General features: G+C 53.7%; 1 protein-coding gene across 1 annotated transcript in view; it reads left to right on the top strand.

Moving 5' to 3' along the window:
* The first annotated feature begins 20,503 nt into the window (after window positions 1–20,503).
* cdc37 (cell division cycle 37 homolog (S. cerevisiae)) overlaps window positions 20,504–26,560 on the top strand; it is a 30,681-nt gene continuing 24,624 nt past the window's right edge. Inside the window, exon 1 of the mRNA XM_038784790.1 lies at window positions 20,504–20,689. Coding sequence (XP_038640718.1) covers window positions 20,588–20,689 — 102 coding nt within the window. The 5' untranslated portion in view covers window positions 20,504–20,587. The remainder of the gene's footprint in view (window positions 20,690–26,560) is intronic.

Genomic DNA, 26,560 nt, shown 5'->3' with positions numbered 1-26,560 from the left:
AAAATAATTGGGTACTCTAAATTTATTTATTTTTTAAACTTTACAGGACCAATCCGTACAGGAGAATACCATGAGGGCACTACCTTATGGGGTGATAACATATGGGACAATACCATATGGGACAATACCGTATGGGTCAATACCTTACGGGACACCCCAGGGGACAGTATTCCCATGGCTGAGCCCTGACTGACGTCTCAGAAAAGTTTGTGAATTGGAAGAACAACCTTGTTCCTACTGTCCGTATCACTTTGAGGGGTTGTAGCCCCCTTGGAATCTCTCATTCAATCCCCTCCGCAATCCTTCAGAATCCAAAATGAATTTCCTGTTGGAATTGGAGGTTCCTGATTGGGGCACAACAGAGCGGTCTTGGGTCATGTTACTGGGCTAGTAATCCAGAGGCCCAGCCTAGTGCTGTCGGGAACCATGTTCAAACCCCACCATGGCAGCTGGTGGAATTTAAATTCAATCAATTTAATCTGGAATATAAAACCAGCCTCCGTAATGCTGGCCACAAAACTATCATCGACTGTCATAAAATCCCACCGGTGGGCAGCACGGTGGCACAGTGGTTAGCATTGCTGCCTACGGCGCTGAGGACCCGGGTTCGAATCCCGGCTCTGGGTCACTGTCCGTGAGGAGTTTGCACATTCTCCCTGTGTCTGCGTGGGTTTCACCCCCACAACCCAAAAGATGTGCAGGATAGGTAGATTGGCCACTCTAAATTGCCCCTTAATTGGAAAAAATAATTGGGTACTCTAAATTTAAAAAAAATAAAAATAAAAATAAAATCCCACCGGTTCACGAATGTCCCTTGAGGAAGGAAATCTGCTGTCCTTAGCCAGTCTGGTCCACACGTGATTGAAGAGCCACAGCAACGGGTTGGGCAACAAATACCGGCCTAGCCAGTAACGCCCACATCCCATAAACTCTTTCCTCTGAAATGGCCAAGCAAGCCACTCAAATCATGGGGCCATTAGGGATGGGCATTAAATGCTGGTCCAGCCAGCGGCACCCACATAGAATCATGGAATTTACAGTGTGGAAGGAGGTCATTCAGCCCATCGACACTGCACCAGCCCTTAGAAAGAGCACCCCACTTATGCCCACACCTCCACCCTATCACCGTAACCTAATAATCTCACCTAACCTTTTTGGACACGAAATGGCGGCGGCACGGTAGCACAGTGGTTAGCACTGTTGCTTCACAGCGCCAGGGTCCCAGGTTCGATTCCCGGCTTGGGTCACTGTCTGTGCGGAGTCTGCACGTTCTCCCCGTGTCTGCGTGGGTTTCCTCCGGGTGCTCCGGTTTCCTCCCACAAATCCCAAAAGACGTGCTGTTAGGTGAATTGGACATTCTGAATTCTCTCTCTGTGTACCCGAACAGGCGCTGGAGTGTGGCAACTAGGGGATTTTCACAGTAACTTCATTGCAGTGTTGATATAAGCCGACTTATGACACTAATAAAGATTATTATTACTAATAAATGTTATTATTATGGGCAATTTATCACGGCCAATCCACCTAACCTGTACACCTTTGGACTGTGGGAGGAAACCGGAGCACCCGGAGGAAACCCACGCAGACACGGGGAGAACGTGCAGACTCCGCACAGACAGTGACCCAAGCCGGGAATCGAACCTGGGACCCTGGATCTGTGGAGCAATAGTGCTGCCACATCACATGAAAGAGGAAATAAAATCCCCCAGCTCCGTCACACACTCAACACTCTGGTCAGGTGATCATTCGACACTGATAGCGCTGGCAAAAAGTCAACGAACCACTGAATATGTCAACACAGGAATGCTTTACCATTGATTAAATTCATGGAAATAGTTTCCAGCGATGAAATAGAAGCTTTTACGTTCATTTAACCTCCTGCAGCATTTAGGAGCCTTTAACACTACAGTAACTGACTTCATTAGTAAGTGTGCAGAAGACTGTGTGCCAAAGAAGCAAATCTGTGTGTTTCCCAACCGGAAACCTTGGATGAACAGGGATATCCACTGCTTGCTGAAGTCTAGATCTGAGGCGTTCAAGTCAGGCGACCCTGACCTCTACAAGAAAGCCAGATATGATCTAAAGAAATCCATCAAAGATGCCAAAAGACAGTACTGGACCAAGCTCGAGTCCCAGGCTAGCCACACGAATCCCTGCCGTCTATGGCAAGGTCTGCAAGACATAACGGGCTACAAGATGAAGGCATGTAAAATCGCCGGCTCCAACGCATCTCTCCCTGATGAGCTCAACACATTCTATGCCCGCTTTGAGCAAGAGGTCAGCGAGAGCGAGCCCTCCATCCCAGAAGCCTCGGATGAACTTGTATCTGAGATCCCCACTGCAGATGTCAGAGCAGCCTTCTCGAAGGTCAACCCACGGAAAGCCACTGGCCCGGATGGGGTACCCGGATGAGCACTCAGGTCTTGCGCGGATCAGTTGGCGGGGGTATTTGCAGACATCTTCAGCCTCTCTTTACAACAATCTGAGGTCCCTATCTGCTTCAAGAAGACGACTATCATCCCTGTACCAAAAAAAAGCCAAGCAGCGTGCCTTAATGACTATCGATCAGTGGCTCTGATATCCATCATCATGAAGTCCTTCGAAAGGTTAGTCATGGCACGAATCAACTCCAGCCTCCCAGATTGCCTTGATCCACTACGGTTTGCCTACCACTGCAACAGGTCCACAGCAGGCACCATCTCCATGGCCCTGCATTCTACCTTGGAACACCTAGATAACAAAGACACCTATGTCAGACTCCTATTTATCGACGACAGCTCAGCCTTCAACACCATATTTCCTACGAAACTCATCTCCAAACTTCATGATCTTGGCCTCGGCTCCTCCCTCTGTGACTGGATCCTGAACTTTCTAACCCACAGGCCACAATCAGTAAAGATAGGAAACAACACCTCCTCTATGATCATCCTCAACACCGGTGACCCACAAGGCTGTGTCCTCAGCCCCCTACTATACCCCTTATACACCTCTGACTGTGTGGCCAAATTCCCCATCAACTCGATTTTCAAATTTGCTGATGACACCACCGTAGTGGGTCGGATTTCAAACAATGACGAGACAGAGTACAAGAATGAGATAGAGAATCAGGTGAACAATAATCTCTCCCTCAATGTCAACAAAACGAAGGAGATTGTCATCGACGTCAGGAAGCGTAGTGGAGAACATGCCCCAGTCTACATCAACGGGAACGAGGTAGAAAGGGTCGAGAGCTTCAGGTTTTTAGGTGTACAGATCACCAACAGCCTGTCCTGCCCCCCCCCCCCCCCCATTCCAACACTATAGTTAAGAAAGCCCACCAACGACTCTACTTTCTCAGAAGATGAAGGAAATTTGGCATGTCAGCTACGACCCTTACCAATTTCTACAGATGCACCATAGAAAGCATTGTTTCTGGTTGTATCACAGCTTGGTGTGGATCCTGCTCTGCCCAAGACCGCAGGAAACTACAAAAGGTCGTGAATGTAGCCCAGACCATCACGCAAACCAGCCTCCCATTCATTGACTCGGTCTATAATTCCCGCTGCCTCGGTAAGGCAGCCAGCATAATTAAGGACCCCACGCACCCCGGACATACTCTCTTCCACCTCCTTCCATCAGGAAAAAGATACCAAAGTCTGAGGTCACGTCCTAACCGACTCAAGAACAGCTTCTTCCCTGCTGCCATCAGACTTTTGAATGCACCTACCTCGTATTAAGTTGATCTTTTCTCTACACCTTGCTATAACTGTAACATTATATTCTGTAATCTCTCCTTCCTTCCCTATGTACGGTATGCATTGTTTGTACAATATGCAAGAAACAATACTTTTCACTGTACACTAATACGTGACAATAATAAATCAGCGTTTGAATATAAATTAGTATTTGGCTGCTGTTCCAGAAATGAAAAAAAAAGTGTGACAGTTGAACGTCCTGGTTAGTGAGGGTTTTTAAAAAAAAAACTAATTTGCTAATTGCTTCGGCCCTGATTTGCTGCCTTGCCTCCCTGCTCAGTGTTTGCCCCAATTGCCAAACGTCAAACCTAAAATCAACCTAATTTCTTTCAACGCAAATCCCATTGGTGAAGCTGAGTGGAGTGGGCGGTCTGAGACAGCCAAGCTAATCCTGACTGTGCAAAGCTGGTAAATCATTCAGCGCACAGGAAAGTCGTTTTATTTTTCTGCCTGACATCTGTTAACCCTGGAACGTTTTACTGAGCAGGTGACTGCGAGACGAGCCCGGTGGGAACACCCTCAGGCGTCACTGGTTCATGCTGCGATCCAACCAATCAACGCTGCTGAGGCAGACACTGAACCAGTTTCTCCCACCTTATTCATTTTTCCAATGTGTTCTTTCTCCACTGTTGCAGTCTCTCGAGCGGTGTGATCTCCTCCTCGCTCCGCCCTCCACCCCACTGTCACGGGGGTCAGGACAAAGATGGATTTTGGTTGGGTTGAACCCACTGAAACATGGATAATTAGTTTGGAGATTTGATACAGAGAAGCCATGGTCTAATTGGAAAAAAAAACAGATCAGGATCAAGGGGCTGAATGGCCTCTTCCTGTTCTTCTGGAAAAATGTATTAATTTCTCCCTCTCCTGCTGAAGAGACTGATTCCTGTTGGGTCTGCAGTTGGGACAGAGGAAGGTGAAGTGTCTGGAATGAATGAGGAAGGGATAGGACGGTGTTGGGCCTCCTGGCCACCCTCGCTGATTGAGCAGAAAGATGTCCTCACACAAGTTACATTGGAAAGGGAAAACAAACCCGCAAGAAACAAGGTCGATCAGAGTAGAACAGAAAAGAGCGTAATGGACAGGGTCACGTTCTCCAGCTATTACACCTTCCCGCCCCACCTATATCTCTATTCTAGTATTTACTTGATATACTTTTCCTCACAAACCGGTTTTGTTGCATTGCACAATGTCAGGAGGTCACGGACACCTTATGGCACAGCATGATATTGTAGCCAGTCATTCAGCTGCCCCTGCGTAACACACTCACACAGCTCCCTGTGTAACACACTCACACGGCTCGACCTGTGTAACACACTCACACAACTCTCTCCCTGTGTAACACACTCACACAGCTCCCTGTGTAACACACTCACACAGCTCTCTCTCTGTGTAACACACACACAGCTCCCTGTGTAACACACTCACACAGCTCCCTGTGTAACACACTCACACAGCTCTCTCCCTGTGTAACACACTCACACAGCTCTCTCCGTGTGTAACACACTCACACAGCTCCCTGTGTAACACACTCACACAGCTCTCTCTCTGTGTAACACACACACAGCTCCCTGTGTAACACACTCACACAGCTCCCTGTGTAACACACTCACACAGCTCTACCTGTGTAACACACTCACACAGCTCCCTGTGTAACACACTCACACAGCTCCCTGTGTAACACACTCACACAACTCCCTGTGTAACACACTCACACAACTCCCTGTGTAACACACTCACACAACTCCCTGTGTAACACACTCACACAGCTCCCTGTGTAACACACTCACACAGCTCCCTGTGTAACACACTCACACAGCTCCCTGTGTAACACACTCACACAGCTCTCTCCCTGTGTAACACACTCACACAGCTCCCTGTGTAACACACTCACACAGCTCCCTGTGTAACACACTCACACAGCTCCCTGTGTAACACACTCACACAGCTCTCTCCCTGTGTAACACACTCACACAGCTCCCTGTGTAACACACTCACACAGCTCTCTCCCTGTGTAACACACACAGCTCCCTGTGTAACACACTCACACAGCTCTACCTGTGTAACACACTCACACAGCTCTCTCTGTGTGTAACACACTCACACAGCTCTCTGTGTGTGTAACACACTCACACAGCTCTCTCCCTGTGTAACACACTCACACAGCTCTCCCTGTGTAACACACTCACACAGCTCTCTCCCTGTGTAACACACTCACACAGCTCTACCTGTGTAACACACTCACACAGCTCTCTCCCTGTGTAACACACTCACACAGCTCTACCTGTGTAACACACTCACACAGCTCTCTCCCTGTGTAACACACTCACACAGCTCTACCTGTGTAACACACTCACACAGCTCTCTACCTGTGTAACACACTCACACAGCTCTCTCCCTGTGTAACACACTCACACAGCTCTACCTGTGTAACACACTCACACAGCTCTCTCCCTGTGTAACACACTCACACAGCTCTACCTGTGTAACACACTCACACAGCTCTCTCCCTGTGTAACACACTCACACAGCTCTCTCCCTGTGTAACACACTCACACAGCTCTACCTGTGTAACACACTCACACAGCTCTCTCCCTGTGTAACACACACAGCTCCCTGTGTAACACACTCACACAGCTCTCTCCCTGTGTAACACACACAGCTCCCTGTGTAACACACTCACACAGCTCTCTACTTGTGTAACACAATGACACAGCTCTACCTGTGTAACACACTCACACAGCTATCTCCCTGTGTAACACACTCACACAGCTCTCTCTGTGTAACACACTCACACAGCTCTCTCCCTGTGTAACACACACAGCTCTCTGTGTAACACACTCACACAGCTCTCCCTGTGTAACACACTCACACAGCTCTCTCCCTGTGTAACACACTCACACAGCTCTACCTGTGTAACACACTCACACAGCTCTCTCCCTGTGTAACACACTCACACAGCTCTTTCCCTGTGTAACACACTCACACAGCTCTCTCCCTGTGTAACACACTCACACAGCTCTTTCCCTGTGTAACACACTCACACAGCTCCCTGTGTAACACACTCACACAGCTCTCCCCCTGTGTAACACACTCACACAGCTCTACCTGTGTAACACACTCACACAGCGCTCTCCCTGTGTAACACAGTCACACAGCTCTACCTGTGTAACACACACAGCTCTCTCCCTGTGTAACACACTCACGCAGCTCTCTCCCTGTGTAACACACTCACGCAGCTCTCTCCCTGTGTAACACACTCACGCAGCTCTCTCCCTGTGTAACACACTCACGCAGCTCTCTCCCTGTGTAACACACTCACACAGCTCTCTCCCTGTGTAACACACTCACACAGCTCTACCTGTGTAACACACTCACACAGCTCTCTCCCTGTGTAACACACTCACGCAGCTCTCCCCCTGTGTAACACACTCACACAGCTCCCTGTGTAACACACTCACACAGCTCTACCTGTGTAACACACTCACACAGCTCTCTCCCTGTGTAACACACTCACACAGCTCCCTGTGTAACACACTCACACAGCTCCCAGTGTAACACACTCACACAGCTCTCCCCCTGTGTAACACACTCACACAGCTCTACCTGTGTAACACACTCACACTGCTCTCTCTGTGTAACACACTCACACAGCTCTCTCCCTGTGTAACACACTCACGCAGCTCTCTCCCTGTGTAACACACTCACACAGCTCTCTCCCTGTGTAACACACTCACGCAGCTCTCTCCCTGTGTAACACACTCATGCAGCTCTCTCCCTGTGTAACACTCACACAGCTCCCTGTGTAACACACTCACACAGCTCCCTGTGTAACACACTCACACAGCTCCCTGCGTAACACACTCACACAGCTCCCTGTGTAACACACTCACACAGCTCTACCTGTGTAACACACTCACACAGCTCTCTCCCTGTGTAACACACTCACACAGCTCCCTGTGTAACACACTCACACAGCTCTACCTGTGTAACACACTCACACAGCTCCCTGTGTAACACACTCACACAGCTCCCTGTGTAACACACTCACACAGCTCTCTCCCTGTGTAACACACTCACACAGCTCCCTGTGTAACACACTCACACAGCTCTCTCCCTGTGTAACACACACAGCTCCCTGTGTAACACACTCACACAGCTCTACCTGTGTAACACACTCACACAGCTCTCTCTGTGTGTAACACACTCACACAGCTCTCTGTGTGTGTAACACACTCACACAGCTCTCTCCCTGTGTAACACACTCACACAGCTCTCCCTGTGTAACACACTCACACAGCTCTCTCCCTGTGTAACACACTCACACAGCTCTACCTGTGTAACACACTCACACAGCTCTCTCCCTGTGTAACACACTCACACAGCTCTACCTGTGTAACACACTCACACAGCTCTCTCCCTGTGTAACACACTCACACAGCTCTACCTGTGTAACACACTCACACAGCTCTCTACCTGTGTAACACACTCACACAGCTCTCTCCCTGTGTAACACACTCACACAGCTCTACCTGTGTAACACACTCACACAGCTCTCTCCCTGTGTAACACACACAGCTCCCTGTGTAACACACTCACACAGCTCTCTCCCTGTGTAACACACACAGCTCCCTGTGTAACACACTCACACAGCTCTCTACTTGTGTAACACAATGACACAGCTCTACCTGTGTAACACACTCACACAGCTATCTCCCTGTGTAACACACTCACACAGCTCTCTGTGTAACACACTCACACAGCTCTCTCCCTGTGTAACACACACAGCTCCCTGTGTAACACACTCACACAGCTCTCCCTGTGTAACACACTCACACAGCTCTCTCCCTGTGTAACACACTCACACAGCTCTACCTGTGTAACACACTCACACAGCTCTCTCCCTGTGTAACACACTCACACAGCTCTTTCCCTGTGTAACACACTCACACAGCTCTCTCCCTGTGTAACACACTCACACAGCTCTTTCCCTGTGTAACACACTCACACAGCTCCCTGTGTAACACACTCACACAGCTCTCCCCCTGTGTAACACACTCACACAGCTCTACCTGTGTAACACACTCACACAGCGCTCTCCCTGTGTAACACACTCACACAGCTCTACCTGTGTAACACACACAGCTCTCTCCCTGTGTAACACACTCACACAGCTCTACCTGTGTAACACACTCACACAGCTCTCTCCCTGTGTAACACACTCACGCAGCTCTCTCCCTGTGTAACACACTCACACAGCTCCCTGTGTAACACACTCACACAGCTCTCTCCCTGTGTAACACACACAGCTCCCTGTGTAACACACTCACACAGCTCTCTCCCTGTGTAACACACTCACACAGCTCTCCCTGTGTAACACACTCACGCAGCTCTCTCCCTGTGTAACACACTCACGCAGCTCTCTCCCTGTGTAACACACTCACGCAGCTCTCTCCCTGTGTAACACACTCACACAGCTCTCTCCCTGTGTAACACACTCACGCAGCTCTCTCCCTGTGTAACACACTCACACAGCTCTCTCCCTGTGTAACACACTCACACAGCTCTACCTGTGTAACACACTCACACAGCTCTCTCCCTGTGTAACACACTCACGCAGCTCTCCCCCTGTGTAACACACTCACACAGCTCCCTGTGTAACACACTCACACAGCTCTCTCCCTGTGTAACACACTCACGCAGCTCTCTCCCTGTGTAACACACTCACGCAGCTCTCTCCCTGTGTAACACACTCACACAGCTCTCTCCCTGTGTAACACACTCACGCAGCTCTCTCCCTGTGTAACACACTCACGCAGCTCTCTCCCTGTGTAACACACTCACACAGCTCCCTGTGTAACACACTCACACAGCTCCCTGTGTAACACACTCACACAGCTCCCTGCGTAACACACTCACACAGCTCCCTGTGTAACACACTCACACAGCTCTACCTGTGTAACACACTCACACAGCTCTCTCCCTGTGTAACACACTCACACAGCTCCCTGTGTAACACACTCACACAGCTCTACCTGTGTAACACACTCACACAGCTCCCTGTGTAACACACTCACACAGCTCCCTGTGTAACACACTCACACAGCTCCCTGTGTAACACACACAGCTCCCTGTGTAACACACTCACACAGCTCTTTCCCTATGTAACACACTCACACAGCTCTCTCCCTGTGTAACACACTCACACAGCTCTCCCTGTGTAACACACTCACACAGCTCTCCCCCTGTATAACACACTCACACAGCTCCCTGTGTAACACACTCACACAGCTCTCTCCCTGTGTAACACACTCACACAGCTCTCTCCCTGTGTAACACACTCACACAGCTCTCTCCCTGTGTAACACACTCACACAGCTCTCTCCCTGTGTAACACACTCACATAGCTCTCTCTGTGTAACACACTCACACAGCTCCCTGTGTAACACACTCACACAGCTCCCTGTGTAACACACTCACACAGCTCTCTCCCTGTGTAACACACTCACACAGCTCTCTCCCTGTGTAACACACTCACACAGCTCTCTCTCTGTGTAACACACTCAGACAGCTCTCTCCCTGTGTAACACACTCACACAGCTCTCTCCCTGTGTAACACACTCACACAGCTCTCTCCCTGTGTAACACACTCACACAGCTCTCTCTGTGTAACACACTCACACAGCTCTCTCTCTGTGTAACACACTCACAGCTCTCTCCCTGTGTAACACACTCACACAGCTCTCTCTCTGTGTAACACACTCACAGCTCTCCCTGTGTAACACACTCAGACAACTCACTGTGTAACACACTCACACAGCTCTCCCCCTGTGTAACACACTCACACAGCTCTCTCCCTGTGTAACACACTCACGCAGCTCTCTCTCTGTGTAACACACTCACGCAGCTCTCTCTCTGTGTAACACACTCACACAGCTCTCTCCCTGTGTAACACACTCACGCAGCTCTCTCTCTGTGTAACACACTCACGCAGCTCTCTCTCTGTGTAACACACTCACAGCTCTCCCTGTGTAACACACTCACACAGCTCTCTCCCTGTGTAACACACTCACACAGCTCTCCCTTTGTAACACACTCACACAGCTCTCTGTGAAACACATGTGGTGAATGTACATCATGTAATTCACACTGTATAGTATTGTGTTCACACTGTATAACATTGTGTCCTTGTGGGCTCTGTCTGTGAGCCGTTGCACGGCTCTGCCCACAGGGGGAGATGAGGAGCTTGTACAGGGCTCCACCCTCGGCTCCACCCATGGCCCCTCCCACTACCAGAAGTATAATGTGCTGCAGCCTTGTGAGTCTGCCCTCAGTTCTACTGGTCGCAAGCAGGCTCAGTTGTAAGTCTATTAAAGCCACAGTTTACTTCCTATCGTGTCTGGAGTGAATTGATGGTCACATCAATTTAATAGACTTAAGAAAACCACTATGGAATCAGCCCTCAAACCTGATCGACTAGAACTCGACCCGCAGGCTGCAGAGGCGAAGGAAATCTTTCTACACTGGCTTCGGTGTTTCGAGGCCTACCTGGCTGCATCGACTACCTCCGCTACTACAGAGGAGCAGAAACTCAGTCTACTGCACGCACGGGTGAGCCATCGCATCTCTACACAACTCAACAGTACCGACTCGTACACCGAGGCCCTGGCTATGCTCGACCAATTATATGTGCGGCCTGTAAACGAGGTCTACACGCGGCATATTTTCGCTACCCGACGCCAGCACCCCGCAGAGTCGCTAGAGGACTACCTGCGCAATTTAAAGCCCTTGCTCGGGAATGCAACTTTCAGGCTGTAACTGCCTCCCAGCATATGGAACTCGCTGTCCGTGATGTGTACGTTGCAGGGCTCCGGTCTAACTATGTGCGCCAGCGACTCCTCGAAAAAGGGGCCCAGAACCTGGAGGACACGGTAGCGCTAACCACCACAATGGAAGTCGCGTTTCAAAGTCGCAACTCATTCCCCGCAGACCAAGCGACTGACCCAGGCCTGTGCCCCACGGCCACCCACCCACTATGGAGCACCAGCGTGCCATTTTTGTGGTCAGCCCCAACACCCACGGCAGCAATGCCCGGCCCGTTAAGCGACCTGCAGCAGCTGCGGTCGAAAAGGACACTATGCTAAAGTATGCCTGTCGAAATCGAAACCCTCTAACTCCCCCGCAGTCCAGAGCAATCGCTCCCCCAACTCGCAGTCCCGCAGACCCCGTAATGTTGCAGCGTGTCTGCCGACTCCGCCTCCTCCCGACATGTGCGACTCATGGGGGCCGCCATCTTGGCAATCCTCCCCCATGCGGCTGGCCATGTGCAAGTCATGGGGTCCGCCATCTTCCTCGCCGCCCGCCATGTGCGATCCACGGGGGCCGCCATCTTGGCCATCACTCGAAGTTCACCTCGACGACTACGACCTCCGCGGACAGTCATCACGGGGCCATTCCAGCACTGCTGACCGAGCCGCCGACTACCCGCAACTCAATGCAGTCACTATGGACCAGTCGCGTCCGAAGCACCTCAGGAGCTCGATCTTGTCCATTCAAGTCAACGGATACAAGACACCGTGCCTCTTCGACTCCGGGAGCACCGAGAGCTTTGTACATCCTGACCTGGTAAGATGCTGTTCGCTCCCTATCTTCCCTGCATGGCAAACTATCTCCCTCGCCTCGGGCTCGCACTCGGTCCAAATACAAGGGCGCACCGTCGCGACCCTAACGATTCAGGGCGCCAGCTACTCTCATTTCCAGCTGTACGTACTCCCAGACCTCTGTGCCCCACTCTTACTCGGGCTGGACTTTCAGTGTAATTTTAGAAGCCTCACACTCAGCTTCGGTGGACCCCTGCCTCCTCTCACTATATGCAGCTTTGTGACTCCAATAAATCAACCCCCCTCCACTCTTCGCTAACCTAACGGCTAACTGTAAACCAGTAGCCACTCGCAGCTGGTGGTACAGCCTGCAGGACAGGGTATTCATTAGAGCCGAAGTCCAGCGGCTCCTACGTGAGGGAGTCATAGAGGCCAGTAACAGCCCCTGGGAGCTCAGGTGGTGGTCGTCAAGACCGGGGAAAAGTTCCGAATGGTGGTTGATTACAGCCAAACCATTAACCGGTTCACGCACCTCGATGCATACCCCCTCCCCAGAATTGCAGACATGGTCAACTAGATCGCCCAGTACTGCATATTTTCCACGGTGGATCTGAAGTCTGCTTACCACCAGCTCCCAATCCGCCCGGAGGACCGCCACTACACGGCGTTCGAGACAGATGGCCGCCTCTTCCATTTCCTCCGAGTTCCCTTTGGCGCCATGAATGGGGTCTCGGTGTTCCAACGAGCGATGGACCGAATGGTGTGCCAGTACGGGCTGCGGGCACGTTTCCGTACCTGGATAACATCACCATCTGCGGCCATGACCAGCAGGACCACGATGCCAACCTCCACCGATTTCTCCAAACCGCCCAGAAACTCAATCTCACCTACAATAAGGAGAAATGCGTTTTCCGCACTACCAGACTAACCATCCTCTGCTGTGTCGTGGAAAACAGAGTCCTAGGCCCCGAACCGGACCGTATTGTCCCAGGGCCCTCAAGAGGTGCCTGGGATTCTTCTCCTATTACGCCCAGTGGGTCCCCCAGTATGTGGACAAAGCCCGCCCACTATTTTAGACCATACTCTTCCCACTATCAGCAGAGGCCCGCCAGGCCTTCAACTGCATCAAGGAGGACATCGCCAAAGCCGCCATGCGGGCGGTGGATGAATCCGTCCCCTTTCAGGTGGAGAGCGATGCCTCAGAGGTTGCTCTCGCCGCCACTCTGAATCAGGCAGGGAGACCAGTAGCTTTCTTCTCCCGAACCCTCTCCGCTTCGGAACTTCGACACTCCTCAGTCAAAAAAGAAGCTCAAGCCATTGTGGAAGCCGTACGGCACTGGAGGCACTACCTCGCAGGTAGGAGGTTCACCCTCATCACCGACCAGAGATCGGTTGCCTTCATGTTCGACAACTCGCAAAGGGGCAAAATAAAAAACGATAAAATCTTGAGGTGGAGGATCGAACTCTCCACCTATAATTATGACATCATTTATCAGCCGGGGAAGCTCAACGAGCCCCCAGATGCCCTGTCCCGCGGCACATGCGCCAGCACGCAAGACGACTGATTAAAGGCTATCCACAACGACCTCTGCCACTCGTGGGTCACCCGACTCGCCCACTATGACAAAGCCTGAAATCTGCCTTTCTCCACCGAGGAGGTAAAAGCCATCACCAGGGATTGCCCGATCTGCGCGGAGTGCAAACCGCACTTCTATAGACCAGACAAGGCCCACCTGGTCAAGGCTTCCCGGCCCTTTGGACACCTGAGCATCGATTTCAAAGGGCCGCTCCCCTCGACCAATCGAAATGTGTACTTCCTCAACGTCATAGACGAATTCTCCCGCTTCCCCTTTGCTATCCCGTGCCCCGATATGACCTCTCACACAGTCATCAGAGCCCTGCACAGTGTCTTCACCCTGTTCGGCTTCCCCAGCTACGTGCACAGCGACAGGGGTTCATCCTTCATGAGCGACGAGCTGCGTCAGTACCTGCTCGACAAGGGTAGGACTACCAGCTATAACCCCAGGGGGAACGGGCAGGTGGAGAGTGAGAACGCAACGGTCTGGAAGGCCGTCCTACTGACCCTCCGGTCCAGGAATCTCCCGACCTCCCACTGGCAGGAGGTTCTCCCCGATGCGCTCCATACAATTAGGTCCCTCCTGAGCACTGCCACTAACCAGACCCCTCACGAGCGATTATTTATTTTCCATAGGGGCACTACCACGGGGGCTTCGCTCCCATCTTGGTTGAGGACACCGGGCCTGGTTCTCCTCCGGAAGCACGTCCGGACACACAAAACGGACCCACTAGTAGAGAGGGTACTACTGCTACACTCGAACCCACACTACGTCTTTATAGAACACCCGGACGGCCGTCAGGACACCGGGATCTGGCGCCTGCAGGATCCACCACTACCACCACCACCGCCGAGGTACCCCTCACACTACACCCCACTCGACCCACCACGCCCTGCGCCCCCGCACCTACAGGTTTCCTGCGCCCCCTTCGCCCGTCGCACCGGTCAGGAATGAAGCTCTGAACGAACCACCCTCAGATCCTCACCGCCCGTCACCACTCAGTTACCCAAAGAGGCTGCAACCCCGGTGCTCCAGCGATCCCAAAGGACGACTCGGCCACCGGACCGGCTCAACCTGTAGACCCGTCACCCCCGCCGGACGTGATTTTTTTACAGGGGGCGAATGTGTTGAATGTACATCATGTAATTCACACTGTATAGCATTGTGTCCTTGTGGGCTCTGTCTGTAAGCCGTTGCGCGGCTCTGCCCACAGGGGGAGATGAGAACCTTTACAGGCCTCCACCCTCGGCTCGCCCATGGCTCTGCCCATGACCCCTCCCACTACCGGAAGTATAAAGTGCTGCAGCCTTGTGAGTCTGCCCTCAGTTCTTCTGATCGTAGGCAGGCTCAGTTGTAAGTCTATTAAAGCCACACTTTACTTCATATCGTGTCTCGACTGAATTGATGGTCACATCAACACACTCACGCGGCTCCTTCCCTGTGTAACACACTCACACAGCTCTCTCTCTGTCTAGCACACTCACACAGCTATCTCCTGTGTAACACACTCACACAGCTCCCTCCCTGTGTAACACACACAACTCTCCCTGTGTAACACACACACAGCTCTCTCCCTGTGTAACACACTCACACAGCTCCCTGTGTAACACACACAGCTCTCCCTGTGTAACACACTCACACAGCTCCCTGTGTAACACACTCACACAGCTCTCCCTGTGTAACACACTCACACAGCTCCCTCCCTGTGTAACACACACAACTCTCCCTGTGTAACACACACACAGCTCTCTCCCTGTATAACACACTCACACAGCTCTCCCTGTGTAACACACTCACACAGCTCCCTGTGTAACACACTCACACAGCTCTCCCTGTGTCACACACTGTTCAGTACACACAGTGTTATGTTGTAACACACACAGCTCTCCCTGTGTCACACACTGTTCAGTACACACAGTGTTATGTTGTTGAATGTCTAGCGGGGAATTTACCAGACGACTTGAGAGTTGTCCAAGCCTGGTTACTTACTGAATCACACATTGCAATATAATGATCTGTTACAGAGCAAGTTAGCTACTGAAGGCCAAGTCTGAGGTCTTTAAGAATGGCGAACCTGACAAACACAAAATCCTGGTACGTCCTCCGCAAAGTCTTCATGGACACCAAGAGATAATTCTAGACTAAGGTAGAGTCACAGACTAACGACACGGACTCTTGTCAGTTATGACAAGGATTAAACAACATAACAGGCGACAAACAAATCGAAGTATAATCTCCGGCAACATCACACCCCTTCCCGATTAACTCAATGTATTCTGTGCTCGTTTGGAGCAGGTAACCAACAAACCGTTGTCAACTGCCCCAGCAGCTTCGGACACACTACCGTCTGGTGGCCCTCATATTAGTCGGAATGAAGTAAATCAACTCCATACTCCCAGAGTACCTTGTTTCTCTGCAGTTCGCATACCGCCGCAACTGGTCCACAGCAGACGCTGTATCCCTGGCCCTACGTTAATCCCTAGAGCATCTCAACAACAAGGACCCCTATGTCAGATTCATTGACTACAGCTCCGCCTTCAACACCATAAACCCAGCTAAGCTCATATCAAAGCTCCAAAACCTAGGACTTGGCTCCTCCCTCTGCAACTGGAACCTCGACTTCCTGACCCATAGACCAGAATCAGTAAAGAAACAAAAACAACACCTCCACGATAGTCCTCAATACCGGGGCCCTGCAACGCTGCATACTTAGTCCCCTACTATACTCACTAGACACACACAACTGCGGAGCAAAATTTGGCTCCAACTCCATCTACAAGTTTGCTGATGACACGTCCATAGTGGGTCGGATCTCGAACAACGATGAGTCAGGGTACAGGAGGGAAATAGAGAACCTAATGGTGTGGTTAACAATCTCTCCCTCGGGGAAGCACGGTGGCCTAGTTGTTAGCACAACCGCCTCACGGCGCTGAGGTCTCAGGTTCGATCCCGGCTCTGGGTCACTGTCCGTGTGGAGTTTGCACATTCTCCCCGTGTCTGCGTGGGTTTCGCCCCCACAACCCAAAAATGTGCAGAGTAGGTGGATTGGCCACGCTCAATTGCCCCTTAATTGGAAAAAATGAATTGGGTACTCTAAATTTATTTTTGTTAAAAATCTGAGCTGATTCATAGATCAAACCTTTCTTTAGACCTAATTTTAAATTAGCTAGAAATGGGGAAGGTGCGAGAGAATACGGGTGAGCCAGAGAGGGTGTAGTCAGAAACTCCAAGGAGATTTCATCCCAGAATACAACAGTCTGTTGAAGGGTGGAAGATATGAAAAAAGGTCAAACGTTTTCTTTGTGACAAACTGGCCCACGCCAAATCACTACGCTGGAGATTAAACAGTTGGCCGCAGGGTGTTGCAGAACTTAAAACTGAAATATGAATTAAATTAGATATGAAATGAGAGGCTGCAGAACAGGAGAAGCAGTTGGGATTTGTACACCCAACAACGGGAGGGACTATGTGTGCACAACTTGCACAAGGGCAGAATGACCAGCCAGGGTAAAATATTTCCATGTGGACAGGATCAAGGGGGAAAAGATGTCAAATGTTACGAGATACAAGCACAAGTCAAGACATTTGTTGTCCAGAAAGGATACTAAAAAAAACCGGTGCTGATCAGCAGCATTCTCAGAGAAAGAAACAAAATTCCTTTCGTAAAAATAAGCTTACAGAGTAGCTTGCAGAAGGGGATGTTGTGGTAGGCAAGATAGAAACCTTTCCCACTGCAGGCATTCAGTTCATTACAGGGAATGATGGCGCAGGATCCCAGCTGGTCGTGGTCCTGACTGTAGTTGAACAGCTGATAGAGAATCCTACCACCAGATTACAACCAGACCCCCCTGGAGTATTTCTGGATTGCATGGTGATGCAATCAGAGGTTCATAATCCAAGACAAAAGATGGAGGAGTTGCGAGCCCAGGGTGAGGCCAGAGGGATCAGGTTCCCTGATACAATTTTTAGCCAGAAAAATGAGAATGAGACAGACACAGAGAACGAGGCAAATGTATTGAATTCAAAGAGGTTGGTTGAATTACAACAGAGTGACTCAAAAGTAACACATTTAAAGACAGCCCAGCAGAGAGTAAAAGCCAGGGCAGATAGCGAGGCCCAGACACGGAGTTCTTTAATCGGAGAGAGAATGCTTGGGTTGTTAACTGTGCCGGAATGGCACATTGAAAGGAAAGTGAGAGAGGAAATCTCTCTGGTACGTGGCCCAGACAGACGCAAATCACAGAGTTTGTCAAGTGAATGTGTTAAAAAGGTCTTGGGTTAGAGGAGATGGGAAGAAGCAGGTAGCTTGTTAGTAATGAAGCAACGGGAAGGCGAGGGGTCAGATTCTGACAGTGACTTCCCTATAATTCAGTTGGACAACTAAAAAACATTGGAACATTGTTTTTGATAATAGTCTTTATTAGTGTCACGAGTAGGCTTACATTAACACTGCAATGCAGTTACTGTGAAAATCCCTGAGTCGCCACACACCGGCGCCTGTTCGGGTACACTGAGGGAGAATTCAGAATGTCCAATTCACCCAACAGCATGTCTTTCGGGGCTTTTGGGAGGAAACCGGAGCACCCGGAGGAAACCCACGCAGACACTGGGAGAACGTGCAGACTCCGCACAGACAGTGACCCAAGTCGGGAATCGATCCTGGTGCTGTGAAGCAACAGTGATAACCACTGTGCCACCATGCCGCCTAAAGCACTGGAATGTTTAATCCAGTGGTTACGTCATCCCCAGATAAGAGGCAGGGCAAACTGACAGAGTTACTGAAGTTCTATAAATGAATTGGTGGGAATACCCTCCGTACAACAGGGTTAACAATTGATGCCGTAGATGTGGGGGGCATGGTTTAAATCAAACATCTGTCCCGGTTAAATCCAACTATAGTTACCACACAATATATGGTTGATACACAAATCTGGGAACCGTCTTTTTGCGCTCCAGCAAAGATATTTTAAAACGGAGGTCAGGAGGTTTTCTGCACTGCCTTGACTTTGAGGCGAGAAGCTTGTTTGCTGTAAACTTGGCCTTCAGTCCTGGCGGCTGGAATCTGGCCTGTCTGCTTTCTGATACTGTTAGATGGGAACTGCCTCTCCTGGCCTCTCAGGATCTGGGAAATTATACCTTTTATTATGCCTTCTGTGTATATCCCTGTTTGCCCCATCATGGAATCCCTACAATACAGGAGGCCATTCAGCCCATCGAGTCTACACCAATCCTCCAATTGAGCACCGTACCGATGTCCACTCTGCTCTCCACCCCGCCCAATCCCGTAAACTAACCTGGACACTTAGGGGCAATTTAGCTTGTCCAATCCAGCTAACCTGCATATATTTGGACTGTGGGAGGAAACCGGAGCACCCAGAGGAAATCTACGCAGACAGTGGGATAATATGCAGACTCCACAGTCACCCAAGGTGGGCATTGAACACAGGTCCCTGGAACTGTGTGGCAGAAATGCTGACAACTGTGCCGCCAAGCTCCTTGACTATCCATTGACATATGTATATCTCAGGGGCCTTCCGAATCGTCCATAATCTGCATAAGCTATTCACTTGATTATTATCTAAACGGCCGTTCTAAACTTGTTACCAGGACAGACGCACACCAATTGAGGCCCTTTGAATACTGACTAACGCTGTCTCCAGTCAGATTTATAACAATATTGGGACTCTCCCTGGGAGTACAGTGTCCACTGGGTGTACTCTCCCTGGGAGTACAGTGCCCACTGGGTGTACTCTGGGACTCTCCCTGGGAGTACAGTGTCCACTGGGTGTACTCTCCCTGGGAGTACAGTGTCCACTGGGTGTACTCTCCCTGGGAGTACAGTGTCCACTGGGTGTACTCTGGGACTCTCCCTGGGAGTACAGTGTCCACTGGGTGTACTCCGGGACTCTCCCTGGGAGTACAGTGTCCACTGGGTGTACTCTGGGACTCTCCCTGGGAGTACAGTGTCCACTGGGTGTACTCCGGGACTCTCCCTGGGAGTACAGTGTCCACTGGGTGTACCCTCCCCGGGAGTACAGTGTCCACTGGGTGTACTCTGGGACTCTCCCTGGGAGTACAGTGTCCACTGGGTGTACTCCGGGACTCTCCCTGGGAGTACAGTGTCCACTGGGTGTACCCTCCCTGGGAGTACAGTGTCCACTGGGTGTACTCTGGGACTCTCCCTGGGAGTGCAGTGTCCACTGGGTGTACTCTGGGACTCTCCCTGGGAGTACAGTGTCCACTGGGTGTACTCTGGGACTCTCCCTGGGAGTACAGTGTCCACTGGGTGTACTCTGGGACTCTCCCTGGGAGTGCAGTGTCCACTGGGTGTACTCTGGGACTCTCCCTGGGAGTACAGTGTCCACTGGGTGTACTCTCCCTGGGAGTACAGTGTCCACTGGGTGTACTCTGAGACTCTCCCTGGGAGTACAGTGTCCACTGGGTGTACTCTGGGACTCTCCCTGGGAGTACAAATTTTGTTGCAAGAACTTGTCCTCCGTGACGTCACTGGGCATTGTGGAAACGCCACATCCGGTATCAGGCGGAAATGACGTTTCACAATGTGAGGCAGTGCCTCGTCCAGGCAGAGTTCCGGCGGAAGTGATATGGTGCCGGGAGGGTTCCGGCGGAAGTGGGCGGTGCCGGGTGCAGGGAGAGTTCTGGAAGGTCCGCCGGGAAGATGGTGGATTACAGCGTGTGGGACCACATCGAGGTGTCGGATGATGAGGACGATACTCACCCGAACATCGACACGGCCAGCCTGTTCCGCTGGAGGCACCAGGTACAGAGCCCGGTCCCGACACCCCCCCCCGTCACTCACTCCCCCTCCCCCTCACTTCCCCCTCCCCCTCACTTCCCCCTCCCCCTCACTTCCCCCTCCCCCTCACTTCCCCCTCCCCCTCACTTCCCCCTCCCCCTCACTTCCCCCTCCCTCCCTCACCCAACCCCCCTCCCTCACCCACCCCCCCCTCCCTCACCCACCCCCCCCTCCCTCCCCCTCCCCCTCCCTCCCTCACCCACCTCCTCCCTCACCCACCTCCCTCCTCACCCCCTCCCCACCCACCCCCCTCCCTCCCTCACCCACCCCTCTGCCCCCTCACCCACCCTCTGCCCCCAACACCCACCCCTCTGCCCCCAACACCCTCTCCTCTGCCCCAACACCCCCTCTGCCCCCAACCCCCTTCTCCATCCCTCCGTACCCCCTCTCCTTCCCCCCCGTACCCCCTCTCCTTCCCCCCCGTACCCCCTCTCCTTCCCCCCCCGTTCACCCCTCTCCTTCCCCCCTCCTCTCCGTCTCTTCCCCCCCATCCCCTCTCTGTCCTCCCCCCCCCCAATCCCCTCTCCGTCCTCCCCCCCCCCCATCCCCTCTCCGTCCTCCCCCCCCCCATCCCCTCTCCGTCCTCCCCCCCCCCCATGCCCCTCTCCGTCCTCCCCCCCCCCCCCCCCCCATCCGCTCTCTGGTCTCCCCCCCCCCATCCCCGTCTCTGTCCTCCCCCCCCCATCCCTCTCTGTCCTCCCCCCCCCCCATCCCCGCTCTGTCCTCCCCCCCCCCCCATCCCTCTCTGTCCTCCCCCCCCCATCCCCTCTCTGTCCTCCTCCCCCCCCCCATGCCCCTCTCTGTCCTCCCCCCCCCATCCCATCTCCGTCCCTCCCCCCCCCCTCCCCTCTCCGTCCTCCCCCCCCCATCCCCTCCTCCGCCCTCCCCCCCCATCCCTCTCCGCCCTCCCCCCATCACCCCTCTCCGCCCTCCCCCCCATCCCCTCTCCGTCTCTCCTCCCCCCCCCCATCCCCTCTCCGTCTCTTCCCCCCCCACCCCCATCCCCTCTCCGTCTCTTCCCCGTCCCCGTCCCCCCTCTCCGTCCCCGTCCTCCGTCCCCCACCCCCCTCTCCGCCCACGCCCCCCCCTCTCCGCCACGCCCCCCTCTCCGTCCCACGTCCCCCCCTCTCCGCCCACGTCCCCCCCCCCTCCGCCCACGTCCCCCCCTCTCCGCCCACGTCCCCCCTCTCCGCCCACGTCCCCCCTCTCCGCCCACGTCCCCCCCTCTCCGCCCACGTCCCCCCCTCTCCGCCCACGTCCCCCCCCTCTCCGCCCACGTCCCCCCCTCTCCGCCCACGTCCCCCCCTCTCCGCCCACGTCCCCCCCTCTCCGCCCACGTCCCCCCTCTCCGCCCACGTCCCCCCTCTCCGCCCACGTCCCCCCTCTCCGCCCACGTCCCCCCCTCTCCGCCCACGTCCCCCCCTCTCCGCCCACGTCCCCCCCTCTCCGCCCACGTCCCCCCCTCTCCGCCCACGTCCCCCCTCTCCGCCCACGTCCCCCCCTCTCCGCCCACGTCCCCCCTCTCCGGCCCACGTCCCCCCCTCTCCGCCCACGTCCCCCCCTCTCCGCCCACGTCTCCGCCCACGTCCCCCCCTCTCCGCCCACGTCCCCCCCTCTCCGCCCCGTCCCCCCCTCTCCGCCCCGTCCCCCCCTCTCCGCCCCGCCCCCCCTCTCCGCCCCGTCCCCCCCTCTCCGCCCCGTCCCCCCCTCTCCGCCCCGTCCCCCCCTCTCCGCCCCGTCCCCCCCTCTCCGCCCCCGTCCCCCCCTCTCCGCCCCCGTCCCCCCCTCTCTCCGCCCCGTCCCCCCCTCTCCGCCCCCGTCCCCCCCTCTCCGCCCCCGTCCCCCCCTCTCCGCCCCCGTCCCCCCCTCTCCGCCCCCGTCCCCCCCTCTCCGCCCCCGTCCCCCCTCTCTCCGCCCCCGTCCCCCCCTCTCCGCCCCCGTCCCTCTCTCTCCGCCCCCGTCCCCCTCTCTCCGCCCCGTCCCCCCCTCTCCGCCCCCGTCCCCCCCTCTCCGCCCCCGTCCCTCTCTCTCTGCCCCCGTCCCCCCCTCTCTGCCCCGTCCCCCCCTCTCCGCCCCCGTCCCCCCCTCTCCGCCCCCGTCCCCCCGATCTCCGCCCCGTCCCCGTCTCCTGTCCGCCCCGTCCCCGTCTCCCCGTCCCCCTCCCCCGTCCCCCCTCTCCGCCCCCTCCCCCCCCTCTCCGCCCCCCGTCCCCCCTCTCCGCCCCCGTCCCCCCCTCTCCGCCCCCGCCCCCCCCCCCTCCGCCCCCGTCCCCCCCTCTCCGCCCCCGTCCCCCCCTCTCCGCCCCCGTCCCCCCCTCTCCGCCCCCGTCCCCCCCTCTCCGCCCCCGTCCCCCCCTCTCCGCCCCCGTCCCCCCCTCTCCGCCCCCGTCCCCCCCTCTCCGCCCCCGTCCCCCCCTCTCCCCCGCCCCCCCCCGTCCCCCCCTCTCTCCGCCCCCGTCCCCCCCTCTCCCCCCCGCCCCCCCCCCTCTCCGCCCCCTTCCCTCCCCCCCTCTCCGCCCCCTCCCCCCCTCTCCCCTCCGCCCCCGTCCCCCCCTCCCGCCCCCGTCCCCCCCTCTCCGCCCCGTCCCCCCCTCTCCGCCCCGTCCCCCCCTCTCCGCCCCGTCCCCCCCTCTCCGCCCCCGTCCCCCCCTCTCCGCCCCCGGCCCCCCCTCTCCGACCCCCGTCCCCCCTCTCCCTCCGCCCACCGTCCCCCCCCCTCTCCCCCCCGCCCCCCCCCTCTCCGCCCCCGTCCCCCCCTCTCCCTCCCCGTCCCCCCCTCTCCCTCCCCGTCCCCCCCTCTCCGCCCCCGTCCCCCCCTCTCCGCCCCCGTCCCCCCCTCTCCGCCCCCGTCCCCCCCTCTCCGCCCCCGTCCCCCCCTCTCCGCCCCCGTCCCCCCCCTCTCCGCCGTCCCCCCTCTCTCCGCCGTCCCCCCCCTCTCCGCCGTCCCCCCTCTCTCCGCCGTCCCCCCCCTCTCCGCCGTCCCCCCCCTCTCCGTCCCCCCCTGACCCTCTTATCCCCCCTCCCCCCTTCACTCCCTCTCAAACAAGTGAAGCACGAAGTATGCTGCCTGGAATTGTCTGCAGTTCAGTGGCAGTTTATTTCACTCTCATTTTAACATCAGTTCTGGAGTTTTTATGGTCACTTTACTATTGTCACCTTATCCCATAATTGAATCTGATTTTTCTGTAGCCAGTGCTGTATTGTAACTGGTACAGCATCATGCTCTGTGCTGTTTGCCGATGTGTATTCTCACGTTATTTTGGTTATTGTTCTTTCCTCAGCTAAGTATTGATGTGCAGAGACCCTGCACTGTGCTTCAAAGTTTCCAAGTGAAACTGTAGATCATTCCACAACGGTAGCGTTAATTTTCCAGATACCATGTGTACATTCTCTCCCAATGTCTCAACCATAGGTCAGGAGGTTGGAGAGTGAGGTGTTTGGCAGAGATGTTGATCGTTGTACAGCGATATCCACTGGACATATTCACGAGTTGATGTTGGTTTCAAATCATACCTGGGTACCCCTTATCCCCAGAGCCTCACCATTCACTGTTCTTCATATCTGATCATGTACAGTGATTATAGTTCTTTCGGAAATAGCTTCCTGCCAGCACCTTCAGGAGAAAGGATGTTCACAAAAACAATGAAGGAAAAAAGCAGAAGAACTTGGTTGTTGATGCATGACTCTGACTGTAATAATCCTGGCAATTGTGTTTCAGACAATGGGGAAGGATTGTCAGCTGTTCCTCATTACAAGGATGACATCTGGTCAGTTGCGGGTTTTTGCTGTGGATCCTTGTGACTGAATAGGTGGATTCTTGACCCATACAACTTTAGGCACATGGACCAGAATGTTCCACAAGCAATGGGTTCAAGAGAGCAGGATTTCCATTCCTTCCCCGTCACTGCTCTGCCTCATGCTGAAAGGGTGACGCAGTTTGATGGACAAGTTGCCATTTTGAGCGATTGGAACAAAACTGGCCATAGAATCTGGGATCTTCATGTGTCCCAGTGCTACTCTGAATTCTGCATTAATCCATTAAAACGTCGGACCTGCGCAGTGGTTAGCACAGCTGCCTCACAGGCGCAGAAGACCCGTGTTCGATCCCAGCCCCGGGTCACTCTGTGGAGTTTGTACATTCTCTCCGTGTTGGCGTGGGTTGCACCCCCACAACCTAAAGATGTGCAGGGTAGGTAGATTGGCCACGCTAAGTTGCTCCGTAATTGGTTATTTTTTTCAAAAATTTAAAACTTCAGAGGTCATTTCAAAAACTTTCAAGTTTGATGATTCTCTGGCTATTTAAAATATCACCACAATCTATTAACTGAGATATGCAGGAAATAGAAAACAAGATTCCTGAGAAGTTGAGAGCTTAGCAGAATTATTCCTCACTTGCCTGCTAACTAAGGGATGCTCATGTAATAGGAACAACTATCCTGGGTAGAATTCCCTGTTTAGTGTTGTGAGGAAGTGGGAGTACAAGCCACTTGCTGTGGCTATTCACACATCCAGACCACTTTTCCCGAATGCTTTGAATATTTCTGTTCCATGTTGTATTCATGGGGCAGGGAAAGCTGTTGTTGGTCAGCTCCCATTCGCTGTAACAAAACAGCTCTGATCCATAATGAGTATAATTTACACTAAGGTCTCCCTGGTGAGTGGATCATTATTGAATTTGAGCCTTGAGAAAGTAGTGCCATGATGGCACAGTGGTTAGCACTACTGTCTCACAGCACCAGGGGCCTGGGTTCAGTTCTGTCCTTGGGTGACTGCGTGTGTTGAGTTTGCACTTTCTCCCCGTAGGTGCGTGGGTTTCCTCCGGGTGCTCCGGTTTCCTCCCACAGTCCAAAGATGTGCAGGTTAGGTGGGTTGGCCATGATAAATTGTCCCTCAATGTCCATGGATGTTGATGGTGATGGTGTGGGGGAATGGGTCTTGGTAGGGTGCTCTTTAAGAGGTCCGAGTGCACACTCGATGGACAGAATGGTCTCTTTCCGCATGGTAGAGTTGCTATGCTGACCTAAATTGGAAGTGAGAGGGTGTTCCAATTGAGAATTTAGTTATGTCACATACTTTTATTAATTTTTGAGAGATTGACACACTCATCGTCCATGCCAAACATACTGTCTGTGTCAATTTCTCAGTGTCCACCCGTCTGTGGAACATGTTTTGTGCATTTTCCCTTCCAATCATGGGCTTTGTATGATGAGAATATTGTGACGAGCCTAAGAACACTCTGCAGACTTTTTAAAAACAGACATCTATTTACAGGTGGCACAGGGGTTAGCACTGCTGCCTCACAGCTTCAGGGACCCAGATTCAGTTCCGACCTCGGGTGACTGTCTGTGCGGAGTCTGCACGTTCTCCCCGTGTCTGTGTGGGTTTCCTCCGGGTGCTCCGGTTTCCTCTCTCAATCCAAAGAAGTGCCAGTTAGGTAGATTGGGCATGCTAGATTGCCCCTTAGTGTCCAAAAGGTTAGGTGGGGTTACGGGCGGAGGCGTGGGCTGCAGTACAGTGCTCTTTCTAAGGGCCGCCTCCTGCACTGTAGGGATTCTGTATGATTTCCTTATGGCAATTTCTAATATCTTAAAAACTGGCCGAAGAACTTTTCAAGTGGCTGAGTCTATATCTGTGACCCCTGAACAAAAGGAACTATCTGGCAGTTTAGAAGAAACTTACAGCTCATTATCTTTGAAGAGACAGTAATGACATATTGTCGGCTGCAAAGAGCATATTCAAAGAGAACTATACAAAGGCCATCGGCATTTCATAACCCAGGTTGGCTGGCTGTAATCTGATCATCTGGGACAAAGGGTCCCACCACCCTCTTTTCAAC

Source organism: Scyliorhinus canicula, chromosome 25 (assembly GCF_902713615.1).
Source record: "Scyliorhinus canicula chromosome 25, sScyCan1.1, whole genome shotgun sequence".
In the NCBI taxonomy this organism is placed as follows: Eukaryota; Metazoa; Chordata; class Chondrichthyes; order Carcharhiniformes; family Scyliorhinidae; genus Scyliorhinus; species Scyliorhinus canicula.
Note: the sequence above shows the minus strand (reverse complement) of the source record. Positions and strands in the feature narration are given on the sequence as shown.